Source organism: Melanostigma gelatinosum (genome assembly GCF_949748355.1).
Source record: "Melanostigma gelatinosum genome assembly, chromosome: 1".
Classification (NCBI taxonomy): Eukaryota; Metazoa; Chordata; class Actinopteri; order Perciformes; family Zoarcidae; genus Melanostigma; species Melanostigma gelatinosum.
Window position 1 is genome coordinate 28,095,254 of NC_136634.1, and position 17,713 is coordinate 28,112,966.

Here is a 17,713-nt window from a genome sequence, read left to right on the forward strand (position 1 = left end):
AAAACTGGTGGCAACTGGTGGCAACTGGTGGCAACTGGTGGCAACTGGTGGCAACTGGTGGCAACTGGTGGCAACTGGTGGCAACTGGTGGCAACTGGTGGCAACTGGTGGCAACTGGTGGCAAGGCGCCGGGGGTGGATGAGATCCGCCCTGAGATGCTGAAAGCGCTGGACATGGTTGGGCTGTCTTGGCTGACACGCCTCTTCAATGTTGCATGGGGGTCGGGATCAGTGCCCATGGACAACCACAACTTCAGAGGAAGAAGAGTCTCCTCAACCTGTTTTCCAACAACAGCAGTCATTACAGCACCACAGGTTTGTATGTTATCTCAATATTTAGTTTGAAGCAAAAATATTTTAGAAATAAATAATCAGACAAAGAAATGTGACGAAGGTTTTTATATTGTCTGCATCACAGCTCTCTTCTCTGTGATTAGACATTGTGCAAAGAGAGGAATAAGTTCATTAGGGTGATAAGTATATTCACTGATACTATATGTGATATAGTCTTGATCGGGTTTATATAATGGTTGGAAGTTCACTTTATTCATCACATCAATGCACATTTCTGCTGATTGAGTGTGTTGAAGCTTACATTGTTACTGTCAAAAAACTGACTTGAGACACGTTGGCAGTTGATCAGCTGGAGGCAGTGAGGTTCAGCTGAAGCCTGATCGTCACAATGAAATGAGATTTTGTTTTGCTTCCAGCCGACAAAGTCTTTGTCATTTGTATGTCGCAGTTTTTCACAAATTCATATCATATCAAATTACATTTATTGGTCACACACACAATCATGCACAGAACCTGAAATTAAATGAGTTTGTCCCAGAAACCAATAACAAAATTGCTAAAGAAATAGAATAGAATACTATAAAATGAAATATTCCAAATACGATTAAATATTTTACAGAAGAACCGAGAAACAAAAGTAACAATACACCAGTCCTTATGAGCATCACTGTAGGAAGTAACTACTGTGGAAATGTCCACCGCATTGCCATGTTAGTGCTGCTTAATTCAGTAAAGTTCCACAAAAAGTCTCGGGAATCATTGCTTGGATGACATTCTCAAGCCTTTACATCCGCCCAGTGGCACTACTGCAACTCCCTTTATACTGGGATTCGTCAGTAGTTCCTGTCCTGCCTGAAACTGGTCCAGAACGCTGCAGCCTGGCTCCTCACAGGTACCCGGAGGAGGGACCATATCACCCATATTCTGGCCTCTCTCTACTGGCTGCCAGTATGGTTCAGAATTAATTTGAAGGTTCTCCTGTTTATCTTTATGGGCTGGCCCTCTCTTGTATTACACAATACCTAAGCTCTCATTCTCCTTTGAGGTCCCTCAGGTCAGCTGACTTGGGGCTACTGGCTCTCCCGCAAGTCAAACTTCAGCACACGGGTGACCGCTGCGCTGCTGTTTCAGTCCCTATGCTGTGAGACAGCATTAGATCTGCCCCTTCCATTGAGGCGACAACCACACTCCTACCTTTTCATTTTAAAACAGTTTTAATTGATGCTTTTGGTCGTTTACAGTTTCTTTGTGAGCTTCACAATAGTTGTATAAAATTAAGCACAAGCCCTCCTCAAAGTAGGGAACGGTGCCTTCAAACGTCCGCTCCGTGAGGCTGACCACGCCCCTGGACAAAGCGTTCAAATAAAAGCTTGACTCTTGCACATGTACGCAGTAGTAGTATTTTAAAATGCATAATATAACTGGAAAACAGCTGCTAGTATAATAAACAATACAGTCAGCAATACCTGTAATTCCTTATCCACGTTGACTTTCCACTAGCTGCTGCGTAATCAAGGGGACAGACTGCTAAGACCCAATCAAGTAGTGACCGTGGGAGTCTGCACCTTTGTTTTCAAAGGTCTCCGTTTCTGCCCGTCCAGACTCAAATGGAAAAATAAATCAATTTAAACATAAAAGTAATTTGGGGATGTATCCTGATGAATTCATGTCCAGTCTCAAAAGATACTTTCAGTCACCAGCGTGTGATTCCTGCTGATGGGGCTGGTTTTTGACCTGTGTTTTTTATTTGTGCCTTTGAGTTGTGTGCATTGTCGGTCATTATGTCGTTATGTCATTATGTCGGTATTTTGTGACTTGTGATGTTAATCTACCTGTTCTGGTCTGTGCACTTCTCAAACGTAAATGTGCTTTTACGGTACATACATGTGTTATTGACGTTGAGGGTCTACGAGGTGAAGGGGCGGGAGTAGTGGCGTACCTCGGTATCTCTTTTCACGCTGCTACCAGGAGTAGTCAAGGTCTATAACTTCCAATTCCAACTCATAGCAGCTCTCAGCGCTTTCATGGTGGTGGCCATTTGAACTCTCCATTCCTCAGTAAGTGTCAACATTGGATCACTTGCTGTTGTGTCAGTGATGATACGATTTTGAGTGTAACATAAATGCTGTATCGTTCAGGTGCTGGGTCATTTGGTGTGTTCTCCTGTGTTTTGGACGGAGTGGAGCGACAACAGAGCCACAGAGCTGTCTACAGGTCTAAACATATCAACACACACAAACTAATTGTGACATTTCCAAATAAACCCATGAGATAATAATCTGTACATGTTTTAGGTTTGTGCCCCGTCATGCAGACGAGCTGTACCTAGAGTCAGATGATCCGGTGTTAATGCTGAACCAGTCGGAGGACCTGTGGTGTCAGGGTTACAACATGAGGACTGGAGTTACCGGCATCTTCCCTGCTTTCTACGCTGTCAGGCTGGCTAAAGATATGAACCAAGGTACACTGCAAACAACTGTAATGAAAAAATAGAACAGCACTACCATCAACAACATCTCATAATTATCGTTTATTTTTTCTCCTTTGTTGTCGCAGTCCAGAAAGATGGCTGGATAGACCAGTTCCTGGTGCAATTCCTGGGTTCAGTTCAGGTCCCAATCCACAAAGGCAACGATATGCTCTGTGCTGCCATGCAGAAGGTACATACCGACACTGAGCAACAGACGCTAACCATTCAATCTGATCAGCAGCGTTGGAGTGATCGACTAGTTCACTTCCAGGTTGAGTATTTAGCGAGCGGGCTTCAGAGACGTAGCGTCTGAAGATGGCTCAACTTTCCCCACAAATTTGAACCATTTTCCAAGTAAGTATCGCTTGGTACAAATGTCTTTTATAAAGTAAATGCTCAATCCTGCCTGGACATGTTCTCATTTACCATTTGTAGCTATACCTACGAAAATAAATGTAATTGGTATATCTCATGAAATCAATCTGTATTTATTCCATGTAATCACAAAAAGGGATGTACCGGTATTAGGAGTGACAAACACTGTGTGGGGAGGAGGTCAGGGTGGACAGATGGGTGAAACAGCAGTTTGTATGGCAGACTGCGGTTCTTGTCCCTGTAACCAGAAGTCACAATATTGATTTATTTGTCACGTAGTTATTTTAATCCAAACGCCGAGTTATTAGTCATGTAACTTCCGTACAGTTATTTTAACACAAACCACAATGTTGCCTAAACCTAACGAAGTTGTATCCTGTGAAGACGGAGGTTTGTATTGTCAGCAGTAACCAGCTTCATCTTACATGAGTTCCTGGACATTCTTGGAAAATGCATGAAAACTGAGGAACGACTCTTTGTAAGATATAAGATCAGATACGATAATCCTTTATTAGTGCCACAGTGGGGGATTTACAATACGAACCATTGTATGAGGACACGTTGAACAGGACAACCGAAAACTACCGAACTGACAAGACGACGAGCATGAAGCTGACTGCGTTAGCCGAGAGCTACGGGGAACTCTGCCCAACCCTCCACCTACATCTGCCTTCTGCAGCCTGATTCTACATGTGCAGCCACAGGTGGGCCGAGGCTGACCAATCAACCAAATGAAAACTTTAAAGTGTGAAATTTCATTCATCTCTGTCTCAACCTATTGCAGAGGGTGTAGGGAGAAATCTCAAAGCCAAGACAAATAAAACCAAAACTATGTGAGATTTGGGTGAATTGACCCTTTAACTGATTTAAATTCAGTGTGTTATAAATGTGGAACGCTGTGCCTGTTGCAGCTGGAATCATTGTGTTTCCTTCACTGGCTCCAAATCTTTATCAAGAACATGAGAGCACACTGAAAGCTCCAGAGACACGCTCTTTCCTCTCACCTCATGTCTTTTACTGTGCAGCAGCTTTGCCCTCTTTGTGAAAAAAGAGTCAAATAATTGTATTGATTTCTCATTGTTGCAACACAAGTAGGAGTTCTGAATAATGAGTAGGGGAATAATTCATCTCTTGCTATATTCAGCACAGAGTGGAACAATACAAACTTCCAGTGGCTGTTGAGCTGACGGCTGAGGTGCTGCTGGACTCAGTGCTGCTGCTGGACTCAGTGCTGCTGCTGGACTCAGTACTGCTGCTGGACTCAGTGCTGCTGCTGGACTCAGTGCTGCTGCTGGACTCAGTACTGCTGCTGGACTCAGTGCTGCTGCTGGACTCAGTGCTGCTGCTGGACTCAGTGCTGCTGCTGGACTCAGTGCTGCTGCTGGACTCAGTACTGCTGCTGGACTCAGTGCTGCTGCTGAACTCAGTGCTGCTGCTGGACTCAGTGCTGCTGCTGGACTCAGTGCTGCTGCTGCTGGACTCAGTGCTGCTGCTGGACTCACTGCTGCTGCTGGACTCAGTGCTGCTGCTGGACTCAGTGCTGCTGCTGGACTCAGTGCTGCTGCTGGACTCAGTGCTGCTGCTGGACTCAGTACTGCTGCTGGACTCAGTGCTGCTGCTGAACTCAGTGCTGCTGCTGGACTCAGTGCTGCTGCTGGACTCAGTGCTGCTGCTGCTGGACTCAGTGCTGCTGCTGGACTCACTGCTGCTGCTGGACTCACTGCTGCTGCTGGACTCAGTGCTGCTGCTGGACTCAGTACTGCTGCTGGACTCAGTGCTGCTGCTGGACTCAGTGCTGCTGCTGGACTCACTGCTGCTGCTGGACTCAGTGCTGCTGCTGGACTCAGTGCTGCTGCTGGACTCACTGCTGCTGCTGGACTCAGTGCTGCTGCTGGACTCAGTGCTGCTGCTGGACTCAGTGCTGCTGCTGGACTCAGTGCTGCTGCTGGACTCACTGCTGCTGCTGGACTCAGTGCTGCTGCTGGACTCAGTGCTGCTGGTGGACTCAGTGCTGCTGCTGGACTCAGTGCTGCTGCTGGACTCAGTGCTGCTGCTGGACTCAGTGCTGCTGCTGGACTCAGTGCTGCTGCTGCTGGACTCAGTGCTGCTGCTGCTGGACTCAGTGCTGCTGCTGGACTCAGTGCTGCTGCTGGACTCAGTACTGCTGCTGAACTCAGTGCTGCTGCTGGACTCAGTGCTGCTGCTGGACTCACTGCTGCTGCTGGACTCAGTGCTGCTGCTGGACTCAGTGCTGCTGCTGGACTCAGTGCTGCTGCTGGACTCAGTGCTGCTGCTGCTGGACTCAGTGCTGCTGCTGGACTCAGTGCTGCTGCTGAACTCAGTGCTGCTGCTGGACTCAGTGCTGCTGCTGGACTCAGTGCTGCTGCTGCTGGACTCAGTGCTGCTGCTGGACTCAGTGCTGCTGGTGGACTCAGTGCTGCTGCTGGACTCAGTGCTGCTGCTGGACTCAGTGCTGCTGCTGGACTCACTGCTGCTGCTGGACTCAGTGCTGCTGCTGGACTCAGTGCTGCTGCTGGACTCAGTGCTGCTGCTGGACTCAGTGCTGCTGGTGGACTCAGTGCTGCTGCTGGACTCAGTACTGCTGCTGGACTCAGTACTGCTGCTGGACTCAGTGCTGCTGCTGGACTCAGTGCTGCTGCTGGACTCAGTACTGCTGCTGGACTCAGTGCTGCTGCTGGACTCAGTACTGCTGCTGGACTCAGTGCTGCTGCTGCTGGACTCAGTGCTGCTGCTGGACTCAGTACTGCTGCTGGACTCAGTACTGCTGCTGGACTCAGTGCTGCTGCTGCTGGACTCAGTGCTGCTGCTGGACTCAGTGCTGCTGCTGGACTCAGTGCTGCTGCTGGACTCAGTGCTGCTGCTGGACTCAGTACTGCTGCTGGACTCAGTACTGCTGCTGGACTCAGTGCTGCTGCTGCTGGACTCAGTGCTGCTGCTGGACTCAGTACTGCTGCTGGACTCAGTACTGCTGCTGGACTCAGTGCTGCTGCTGCTGGACTCAGTGCTGCTGCTGGACTCAGTGCTGCTGCTGCTGGACTCAGTGCTGCTGCTGGACTCAGTACTGCTGCTGGACTCAGTGCTGCTGCTGCTGGACTCAGTGCTGCTGCTGGACTCAGTACTGCTGCTGGACTCAGTACTGCTGCTGCTGGACTCAGTACTGCTGCTGGACTCAGTGCTGGTGCTGCTGGACTCAGTACTGCTGCTGGACTCAGTGCTGCTGCTGGACTCAGTACTGCTGCTGCTGGACTCAGTACTGCTGCTGGACTCAGTGCTGGTGCTGGACTCAGTACTGCTGCTGGACTCAGTACTGCTGCTGCTGGACTCAGTGCTGCTGCTGGACTCAGTACTGCTGCTGGACTCAGTGCTGCTGCTGGACTCAGTACTGCTGCTGCTGGACTCAGTGCTGCTGCTGGACTCAGTGCTGCTGCTGGTCTCAGTGCTGCTGCTGGACTCAGTGCTGCTGCTGCTGGACTCAGTGCTGCTGCTGGACTCAGTGCTGCTGCTGGACTCAGTACTGCTGCTGGACTCAGTGCTGCTGCTGCTGGACTCAGTGCTGCTGCTGGACTCAGTACTGCTGCTGGACTCAGTACTGCTGCTGGACTCAGTGCTGCTGCTGGACTCAGTGCTGCTGCTGCTGAACTCAGTGCTGCTGCTGGACTCAGTGCTGCTGCTGGACTCAGTACTGCTGCTGGACTCAGTACTGCTGCTGGACTCAGTACTGCTGCTGGACTCAGTGCTGCTGCTGCTGAACTCAGTGCTGCTGCTGGACTCAGTGCTGCTGCTGGACTCAGTGCTGCTGCTGGACTCAGTACTGCTGCTGGACTCAGTGCTGCTGCTGGACTCAGTGCTGCTGCTGGACTCAGTACTGGTGGTGCTGGACTCAGTGCTGCTGCTGCTGGACTCAGTGCTGCTGCTGCTGAACTCAGTGCTGCTGCTGGACTCAGTGCTGCTGCTGGACTCAGTGCTGCTGGTGCTGAACTCAGTGCTGCTGCTGGACTCAGTGCTGCTGCTGGACTCAGTACTGCTGCTGGACTCAGTACTGCTGCTGGACTCAGTGCTGCTGCTGGACTCAGTGCTGCTGCTGCTGGACTCAGTGCTGCTGCTGGACTCAGTGCTGCTGCTGGACTCAGTGCTGCTGCTGCTGGACTCAGTGCTGCTGCTGCTGAACTCAGTGCTGCTGCTGGACTCAGTGCTGCTGCTGGACTCAGTGCTGCTGGTGCTGGACTCAGTACTGCTGCTGGACTCAGTACTGCTGCTGGACTCAGTACTGGTGGTGCTGGACTCAGTGCTGCTGGTGCTGGACTCAGTGCTGCTGCTGGACTCAGTACTGCTGCTGGGCTCAGTGCTGCTGCTGGACTCAGTACTGGTGGTGCTGGACTCAGTGCTGCTGCTGGACTCAGTACTGCTGCTGGACTCAGTGCTGCTGCTGGACTCAGTACTGGTGGTGCTGGACTCAGTGCTGCTGGTGCTGGACTCAGTGCTGCTGCTGGACTCAGTACTGCTGCTGGGCTCAGTGCTGCTGGTGCTGGACTCAGTGCTGCTGGTGCTGGACTCAGTGCTGCTGCTGGACTCAGTGCTGCTGCTGGTCTCAGTGCTGCTGGTGCTGGACTCAGTGCTGCTGCTGGACTCAGTGCTGCTGCTGGACTCAGTACTGCTGCTGGACTCAGTGCTGCTGCTGGACTCAGTACTGCTGCTGGACTCAGTGCTGCTGCTGGACTCAGTACTGCTGCTGCTGGACTCAGTGCTGCTGCTGGACTCAGTGCTGCTGCTGGTCTCAGTGCTGCTGCTGGACTCAGTGCTGCTGCTGGACTCAGTACTGCTGCTGCTGGACTCAGTGCTGCTGCTGGACTCAGTACTGCTGCTGGACTCAGTACTGCTGGTGCTGGACTCAGTACTGCTGCTGGACTCAGTGCTGCTGCTGGACTCAGTACTGGTGGTGCTGGACTCAGTGCTGCTGGTGCTGGACTCAGTGCTGCTGCTGGACTCAGTACTGGTGGTGCTGGACTCAGTGCTGCTGGTGCTGGACTCAGTGTTGCTGCTGGGCTCAGTGCTGCTGGTGCTGGACTCAGTGCTGCTGCTGGACTCAGTGCTGCTGGTGCTGGACTCAGTGCTGCTGGTGCTGGACTCAGTGTTGCTGCTGGGCTCAGTGCTGCTGGTGCTGGACTCAGTGCTGCTGCTGGACTCAGTACTGCTGCTGGACTCAGTGCTGCTGCTGGACTCAGTGCTGCTGGTGCTGGACTCAGTGCTGCTGCTGGGCTCAGTGCTGCTGGTGCTGGACTCAGTGCTGCTGGTGCTGGACTCAGTGCTGCTGCTGGACTCAGTGCTGCTGCTGGACTCAGTACTGCTGCTGGACTCAGTGCTGCTGCTGCTGGACTCAGTGCTGCTGCTGGACTCAGTGCTGCTGCTGGACTCAGTGCTGCTGCTGGACTCAGTGCTGCTGGTGCTGGACTCAGTACTGCTGCTGGACTCAGTACTGCTGCTGGACTCAATGCTGCTGCTGCTGGACTCAGTGCTGCTGCTGGACTCAGTGCTGCTGCTGGACTCAGTACTGCTGCTGGACTCAGTGCTGCTGCTGCTGGACTCAGTGCTGCTGCTGGACTCAGTACTGCTGCTGGACTCAGTACTGCTGCTGCTGGACTCAGTGCTGCTGCTGGACTCAGTGCTGCTGCTGGACTCAGTGCTGGTGGTGCTGGACTCAGTGCTGCTGCTGGACTCAGTACTGCTGCTGGACTCAGTACTGCTGCTGGACTCAGTACTGGTGGTGCTGGACTCAGTGCTGCTGGTGCTGGACTCAGTGCTGCTGCTGGACTCAGTACTGCTGCTGGGCTCAGTGCTGCTGCTGGACTCAGTACTGGTGGTGCTGGACTCAGTGCTGCTGCTGGACTCAGTACTGCTGCTGGACTCAGTGCTGCTGCTGGACTCAGTACTGGTGGTGCTGGACTCAGTGCTGCTGGTGCTGGACTCAGTGCTGCTGCTGGACTCAGTACTGCTGCTGGGCTCAGTGCTGCTGGTGCTGGACTCAGTGCTGCTGCTGGACTCAGTACTGCTGCTGGGCTCAGTGCTGCTGGTGCTGGACTCAGTGCTGCTGGTGCTGGACTCAGTGCTGCTGCTGGACTCAGTGCTGCTGCTGGTCTCAGTGCTGCTGGTGCTGGACTCAGTGCTGCTGCTGGACTCAGTGCTGCTGCTGGACTCAGTACTGCTGCTGGACTCAGTGCTGCTGCTGGACTCAGTACTGCTGCTGCTGGACTCAGTGCTGCTGCTGGTCTCAGTGCTGCTGCTGGACTCAGTGCTGCTGCTGGACTCAGTACTGCTGCTGCTGGACTCAGTGCTGCTGCTGGACTCAGTACTGCTGCTGGACTCAGTACTGCTGGTGCTGGACTCAGTACTGCTGCTGGACTCAGTGCTGCTGCTGGACTCAGGACTGGTGGTGCTGGACTCAGTGCTGCTGGTGCTGGACTCAGTGCTGCTGCTGGACTCAGTACTGGTGCTGGGCTCAGTGCTGCTGGTGCTGGACTCAGTGCTGCTGGTGCTGGACTCAGTGTTGCTGCTGGGCTCAGTGCTGCTGGTGCTGGACTCAGTGCTGCTGCTGGACTCAGTACTGCTGCTGGACTCAGTGCTGCTGCTGCTGGACTCAGTGCTGCTGCTGGACTCAGTGCTGCTGCTGGACTCAGTGCTGCTGCTGGACTCAGTGCTGCTGGTGCTGGACTCAGTACTGCTGCTGGACTCAGTACTGCTGCTGGACTCAATGCTGCTGCTGCTGGACTCAGTGCTGCTGCTGGACTCAGTGCTGCTGCTGGACTCAGTACTGCTGCTGGACTCAGTGCTGCTGCTGCTGGACTCAGTGCTGCTGCTGGACTCAGTACTGCTGCTGGACTCAGTACTGCTGCTGCTGGACTCAGTGCTGCTGCTGGACTCAGTGCTGCTGCTGGACTCAGTGCTGGTGGTGCTGGACTCAGTGCTGCTGCTGGACTCAGTACTGCTGCTGGACTCAGTACTGCTGCTGGACTCAGTACTGGTGGTGCTGGACTCAGTGCTGCTGGTGCTGGACTCAGTGCTGCTGCTGGACTCAGTACTGCTGCTGGGCTCAGTGCTGCTGCTGGACTCAGTACTGGTGGTGCTGGACTCAGTGCTGCTGCTGGACTCAGTACTGCTGCTGGACTCAGTGCTGCTGCTGGACTCAGTACTGGTGGTGCTGGACTCAGTGCTGCTGGTGCTGGACTCAGTGCTGCTGCTGGACTCAGTACTGCTGCTGGGCTCAGTGCTGCTGGTGCTGGACTCAGTGCTGCTGCTGGACTCAGTACTGCTGCTGGGCTCAGTGCTGCTGGTGCTGGACTCAGTGCTGCTGGTGCTGGACTCAGTGCTGCTGCTGGACTCAGTGCTGCTGCTGGTCTCAGTGCTGCTGGTGCTGGACTCAGTGCTGCTGCTGGACTCAGTGCTGCTGCTGGACTCAGTACTGCTGCTGGACTCAGTGCTGCTGCTGGACTCAGTACTGCTGCTGCTGGACTCAGTGCTGCTGCTGGTCTCAGTGCTGCTGCTGGACTCAGTGCTGCTGCTGGACTCAGTACTGCTGCTGCTGGACTCAGTGCTGCTGCTGGACTCAGTACTGCTGCTGGACTCAGTACTGCTGGTGCTGGACTCAGTACTGCTGCTGGACTCAGTGCTGCTGCTGGACTCAGTACTGGTGGTGCTGGACTCAGTGCTGCTGGTGCTGGACTCAGTGCTGCTGCTGGACTCAGTACTGGTGCTGGGCTCAGTGCTGCTGGTGCTGGACTCAGTGCTGCTGGTGCTGGACTCAGTGTTGCTGCTGGGCTCAGTGCTGCTGGTGCTGGACTCAGTGCTGCTGCTGGACTCAGTACTGCTGCTGGACTCAGTGCTGCTGCTGGACTCAGTGCTGCTGGTGCTGGACTCAGTGCTGCTGCTGGGCTCAGTGCTGCTGGTGCTGGACTCAGTGCTGCTGGTGCTGGACTCAGTGCTGCTGCTGGACTCAGTACTGCTGCTGGACTCAGTGCTGCTGGTGCTGGACTCAGTGTTGCTGCTGGGCTCAGTGCTGCTGGTGCTTGACTCAGTACTGCTGCTGGACTCAGTGCTGCTGCTGGACTCAGTACTGCTGCTGGACTCAGTACTGCTGCTGGACTCAGTGCTGATGCTGGACTCAGTGCTGCTGCTGCTGGACTCAGTGCTGCTGCTGGACTCAGTACTGCTGCTGGACTCAGTGCTGCTGCTGGACTCAGTGCTGCTGGTGCTGGACTCAGTGCTGCTGCTGGACTCAGTACTGGTGCTGGGCTCAGTGCTGCTGGTGCTGGACTCAGTGCTGCTGGTGCTGGACTCAGTGTTGCTGCTGGGCTCAGTGCTGCTGGTGCTGGACTCAGTGCTGCTGCTGGACTCAGTACTGCTGCTGGACTCAGTGCTGCTGCTGGACTCAGTGCTGCTGGTGCTGGACTCAGTGCTGCTGCTGGGCTCAGTGCTGCTGGTGCTGGACTCAGTGCTGCTGGTGCTGGACTCAGTGCTGCTGCTGGACTCAGTACTGCTGCTGGACTCAGTGCTGCTGGTGCTGGACTCAGTGTTGCTGCTGGGCTCAGTGCTGCTGGTGCTTGACTCAGTACTGCTGCTGGACTCAGTGCTGCTGCTGGACTCAGTACTGCTGCTGGACTCAGTACTGCTGCTGGACTCAGTGCTGATGCTGGACTCAGTGCTGCTGCTGCTGGACTCAGTGCTGCTGCTGGACTCAGTACTGCTGCTGGACTCAGTGCTGCTGCTGGACTCAGTGCTGCTGCTGGACTCAGTGCTGCTGCTGCTGGACTCAGTGCTGCTGCTGGACTCAGTACTGCTGCTGGACTCAGTGCTGCTGCTGGACTCAGTACTGCTGGTGCTGGACTCAGTACTGCTGCTGCTGGACTCAGTGCTGCTGCTGGACTCAGTGCTGCTGCTGGACTCAGTGCTGCTGCTGCTGGACTCAGTGCTGCTGCTGGACTCAGTGCTGCTGCTGGACTCAGTACTGCTGCTGGACTCAGTACTGGTGGTGCTGGACTCAGTGCTGCTGGTGCTGGACTCAGTGCTGCTGCTGGACTCAGTACTGCTGCTGGACTCAGTACTGCTGCTGGACTCAGTACTGGTGGTGCTGGACTCAGTGCTGCTGGTGCTGGACTCAGTGCTGCTGCTGGACTCAGTACTGCTGCTGGGCTCAGTGCTGCTGCTGGACTCAGTACTGGTGGTGCTGGACTCAGTGCTGCTGCTGGACTCAGTACTGCTGCTGGACTCAGTGCTGCTGCTGGACTCAGTACTGGTGGTGCTGGACTCAGTGCTGCTGGTGCTGGACTCAGTGCTGCTGCTGGACTCAGTACTGCTGCTGGGCTCAGTGCTGCTGGTGCTGGACTCAGTGCTGCTGCTGGACTCAGTACTGCTGCTGGGCTCAGTGCTGCTGGTGCTGGACTCAGTGCTGCTGGTGCTGGACTCAGTGCTGCTGCTGGACTCAGTGCTGCTGCTGGTCTCAGTGCTGCTGGTGCTGGACTCAGTGCTGCTGCTGGACTCAGTGCTGCTGCTGGACTCAGTACTGCTGCTGGACTCAGTGCTGCTGCTGGACTCAGTACTGCTGCTGCTGGACTCAGTGCTGCTGCTGGTCTCAGTGCTGCTGCTGGACTCAGTGCTGCTGCTGGACTCAGTACTGCTGCTGCTGGACTCAGTGCTGCTGCTGGACTCAGTACTGCTGCTGGACTCAGTACTGCTGGTGCTGGACTCAGTACTGCTGCTGTACTCAGTGCTGCTGCTGGACTCAGTACTGGTGGTGCTGGACTCAGTGCTGCTGGTGCTGGACTCAGTGCTGCTGCTGGACTCAGTACTGGTGCTGGGCTCAGTGCTGCTGGTGCTGGACTCAGTGCTGCTGGTGCTGGACTCAGTGTTGCTGCTGGGCTCAGTGCTGCTGGTGCTGGACTCAGTGCTGCTGCTGGACTCAGTACTGCTGCTGGACTCAGTGCTGCTGCTGGACTCAGTGCTGCTGGTGCTGGACTCAGTGCTGCTGCTGGGCTCAGTGCTGCTGGTGCTGAACTCAGTGCTGCTGGTGCTGGACTCAGTGCTGCTGCTGGACTCAGTACTGCTGCTGGACTCAGTGCTGCTGGTGCTGGACTCAGTGTTGCTGCTGGGCTCAGTGCTGCTGCTGGACTCAGTGCTGCTGCTGCTGGACTCAGTGCTGCTGCTGGACTCAGTGCTGCTGCTGGACTCAGTACTGCTGGTGCTTGACTCAGTACTGCTGCTGGACTCAGTGCTGCTGCTGGACTCAGTGCTGCTGCTGCTGGACTCAGTGCTGCTGCTGGACTCAGTGCTGCTGCTGGACTCAGTGCTGCTGCTGCTGGACTCAGTGCTGCTGCTGGACTCAGTGCTGCTGCTGGACTCAGTGCTGCTGGTGCTTGACTCAGTACTGCTGCTGGACTCAGTGCTGCTGCTGGACTCAGTGCTGCTGCTGCTGGACTCAGTGTTGCTGCTGGGCTCAGTGCTGCTGCTGGACTCAGTGCTGCTGCTGGACTCAGTACTGCTGGTGCTTGACTCAGTACTGCTGCTGGACTCAGTGCTGCTGCTGGACTCAGTGCTGCTGCTGCTGGACTCAGTGCTGCTGCTGGACTCAGTGCTGCTGCTGGACTCAGTGCTGCTGCTGCTGGACTCAGTGCTGCTGCTGGACTCAGTGCTGCTGCTGGACTCAGTGCTGCTGGTGCTTGACTCAGTACTGCTGCTGGACTCAGTGCTGCTGCTGGACTCAGTGCTGCTGCTGCTGGACTCAGTGTTGCTGCTGGGCTCAGTGCTGCTGCTGGACTCAGTGCTGCTGCTGGACTCAGTACTGCTGGTGCTTGACTCAGTACTGCTGCTGGACTCAGTGCTGCTGCTGGACTCAGTGCTGCTGCTGCTGGACTCAGTGTTGCTGCTGGGCTCAGTGCTGCTGCTGGACTCAGTGCTGCTGCTGCTGGACTCAGTGCTGCTGCTGGACTCAGTGCTGCTGCTGGACTCAGTGCTGCTGGTGCTTGACTCAGTACTGCTGCTGGACTCAGTGCTGCTGCTGGACTCAGTACTGCTGCTGGACTCAGTACTGCTGCTGGACTCAGTGCTGCTGCTGGACTCAGTGCTGCTGCTGCTGGACTCAGTGCTGCTGCTGGACTCAGTGCTGCTGCTGGACTCAGTGCTGCTGCTGGACTCAGTGCTGCTGCTGCTGGACTCAGTACTGGTGCTGTGCTCAGTGCTGCTGGTGCTGGACTCAGTGCTGCTGGTGCTGGACTCAGTGTTGCTGCTGGGCTCAGTGCTGCTGGTGCTGGACTCAGTGCTGCTGCTGGACTCAGTACTGCTGCTGGACTCAGTGCTGCTGCTGGACTCAGTGCTGCTGGTGCTGGACTCAGTGCTGCTGCTGGGCTCAGTGCTGCTGGTGCTGGACTCAGTGTTGCTGCTGGGCTCAGTGCTGCTGGTGCTTGACTCAGTACTGCTGCTGGACTCAGTGCTGCTGCTGGACTCAGTACTGCTGCTGGACTCAGTACTGCTGCTGGACTCAGTGCTGCTGCTGCTGGACTCAGTGCTGCTGCTGGACTCAGTACTGCTGCTGGACTCAGTACTGCTGCTGGACTCAGTGCTGCTGCTGGACTCAGTGCTGCTGCTGGACTCAGTGCTGCTGCTGCTGGACTCAGTGCTGCTGCTGGACTCAGTACTGCTGCTGGACTCAGTGCTGCTGCTGGACTCAGTGCTGCTGCTGCTGGACTCAGTGCTGCTGCTGGACTCAGTACTGCTGCTGGACTCAGTGCTGCTGCTGGACTCAGTACTGCTGCTGCTGGACTCAGTGCTGCTGCTGGACTCAGTGCTGCTGCTGCTGGACTCAGTGCTGCTGCTGGACTCAGTGCTGCTGCTGGACTCAGTACTGCTGCTGGACTCAGTGCTGCTGGTGCTGGACTCAGTGCTGCTGCTGGACTCAGTACTGCTGCTGGACTCAGTACTGGTGGTGCTGGACTCAGTGCTGCTGGTGCTGGACTCAGTGCTGCTGCTGGACTCAGTACTGCTGCTGGGCTCAGTGCTGCTGCTGGACTCAGTACTGGTGGTGCTGGACTCAGTGCTGCTGCTGGACTCAGTACTGCTGCTGGACTCAGTGCTGCTGCTGGACTCAGTACTGGTGGTGCTGGACTCAGTGCTGCTGGTGCTGGACTCAGTGCTGCTGCTGGACTCAGTACTGCTGCTGGGCTCAGTGCTGCTGGTGCTGGACTCAGTGCTGCTGCTGGACTCAGTACTGCTGCTGGGCTCAGTGCTGCTGGTGCTGGACTCAGTGCTGCTGGTGCTGGACTCAGTGCTGCTGCTGGACTCAGTGCTGCTGCTGGTCTCAGTGCTGCTGGTGCTGGACTCAGTGCTGCTGCTGGACTCAGTACTGCTGCTGGACTCAGTGCTGCTGCTGGACTCAGTACTGCTGCTGCTGGACTCAGTGCTGCTGCTGGTCTCAGTGCTGCTGCTGGACTCAGTGCTGCTGCTGGACTCAGTACTGCTGCTGCTGGACTCAGTGCTGCTGCTGGACTCAGTACTGCTGCTGGACTCAGTACTGCTGGTGCTGGACTCAGTACTGCTGCTGGACTCAGTGCTGCTGCTGGACTCAGTACTGGTGGTGCTGGACTCAGTGCTGCTGGTGCTGGACTCAGTGCTGCTGGTGCTGGACTCAGTGTTGCTGCTGGGCTCAGTGCTGCTGGTGCTGGACTCAGTGCTGCTGCTGGACTCAGTACTGCTGCTGGACTCAGTGCTGCTGCTGGACTCAGTGCTGCTGGTGCTGGACTCAGTGCTGCTGCTGGGCTCAGTGCTGCTGGTGCTGGACTCAGTGCTGCTGGTGCTGGACTCAGTGCTGCTGCTGGACTCAGTACTGCTGCTGGACTCAGTGCTGCTGGTGCTGGACTCAGTGTTGCTGCTGGGCTCAGTGCTGCTGGTGCTTGACTCAGTACTGCTGCTGGACTCAGTGCTGCTGCTGGACTCAGTACTGCTGCTGGACTCAGTACTGCTGCTGGACTCAGTGCTGCTGCTGGACTCAGTGCTGCTGCTGCTGGACTCAGTGCTGCTGCTGGACTCAGTACTGCTGCTGGACTCAGTGCTGCTGCTGGACTCAGTACTGCTGCTGGACTCAGTACTGCTGCTGGACTCAGTGCTGCTGCTGGACTCAGTGCTGCTGCTGCTGGACTCAGTGCTGCTGCTGGACTCAGTACTGCTGCTGGACTCAGTGCTGCTGCTGGACTCAGTGCTGCTGCTGCTGGACTCAGTGCTGCTGCTGGACTCAGTGCTGCTGCTGGACTCAGTACTGCTGCTGGACTCAGTACTGCTGGTGCTGGACTCAGTGCTGCTGCTGGACTCAGTACTGCTGCTGGACTCAGTACTGGTGGTGCTGGACTCAGTGCTGCTGGTGCTGGACTCAGTGCTGCTGCTGGACTCAGTACTGCTGCTGGGCTCAGTGCTGCTGCTGGACTCAGTACTGGTGGTGCTGGACTCAGTGCTGCTGGTGCTGGACTCAGTGCTGCTGCTGGACTCAGTACTGCTGCTGGGCTCAGTGCTGCTGGTGCTGGACTCAGTGCTGCTGCTGGACTCAGTACTGCTGCTGGGCTCAGTGCTGCTGGTGCTGGACTCAGTGCTGCTGGTGCTGGACTCAGTGCTGCTGCTGGACTCAGTGCTGCTGCTGGTCTCAGTGCTGCTGGTGCTGGACTCAGTGCTGCTGCTGGACTCAGTGCTGCTGCTGGACTCAGTACTGCTGCTGGACTCAGTGCTGCTGCTGGACTCAGTACTGCTGCTGCTGGACTCAGTGCTGCTGCTGGTCTCAGTGCTGCTGCTGGACTCAGTGCTGCTGCTGGACTCAGTACTGCTGCTGCTGGACTCAGTGCTGCTGCTGGACTCAGTACTGCTGCTGGACTCAGTACTGCTGGTGCTGGACTCAGTACTGCTGCTGGACTCAGTGCTGCTGCTGGACTCAGTACTGGTGGTGCTGGACTCAGTGCTGCTGGTGCTGGACTCAGTGCTGCTGCTGGACTCAGTACTGGTGCTGGGCTCAGTGCTGCTGGTGCTGGACTCAGTGCTGCTGGTGCTGGACTCAGTGCTGCTGGTGCTGGACTCAGTGTTGCTGCTGGGCTCAGTGCTGCTGGTGCTGGACTCAGTGCTGCTGCTGGACTCAGTACTGCTGCTGGACTCAGTGCTGCTGCTGGACTCAGTGCTGCTGGTGCTGGACTCAGTGCTGCTGCTGGGCTCAGTGCTGCTGGTGCTGAACTCAGTGCTGCTGGTGCTGGACTCAGTGCTGCTGCTGGACTCAGTACTGCTGCTGGACTCAGTGCTGCTGGTGCTGGACTCAGTGTTGCTGCTGGGCTCAGTGCTGCTGCTGGACTCAGTGCTGCTGCTGCTGGACTCAGTGCTGCTGCTGGACTCAGTGCTGCTGCTGGACTCAGTACTGCTGGTGCTTGACTCAGTACTGCTGCTGGACTCAGTGCTGCTGCTGGACTCAGTGCTGCTGCTGCTGGACTCAGTGCTGCTGCTGGACTCAGTGCTGCTGCTGGACTCAGTGCTGCTGCTGCTGGACTCA

At 55.8% G+C, this 17,713-nt stretch overlaps 1 protein-coding gene across 1 annotated transcript in view; it reads left to right on the forward strand.

The window, feature by feature from the left end:
• Nucleotides 1-214: 214 nt before the first annotated feature.
• LOC306776033 (C-Jun-amino-terminal kinase-interacting protein 1-like) overlaps nucleotides 215-17,713 on the forward strand; it is a gene marked incomplete at both ends in the record, with an annotated part of 30,455 nt that continues 12,956 nt past the window's right edge. Inside the window, 4 exons of the mRNA XM_079266621.1 lie at nucleotides 215-314; nucleotides 2,432-2,507; nucleotides 2,588-2,754; nucleotides 2,850-2,953. Coding sequence (XP_079122747.1) covers nucleotides 215-314; nucleotides 2,432-2,507; nucleotides 2,588-2,754; nucleotides 2,850-2,953 — 447 coding nt within the window. The remainder of the gene's footprint in view (nucleotides 315-2,431; nucleotides 2,508-2,587; nucleotides 2,755-2,849; nucleotides 2,954-17,713) is intronic.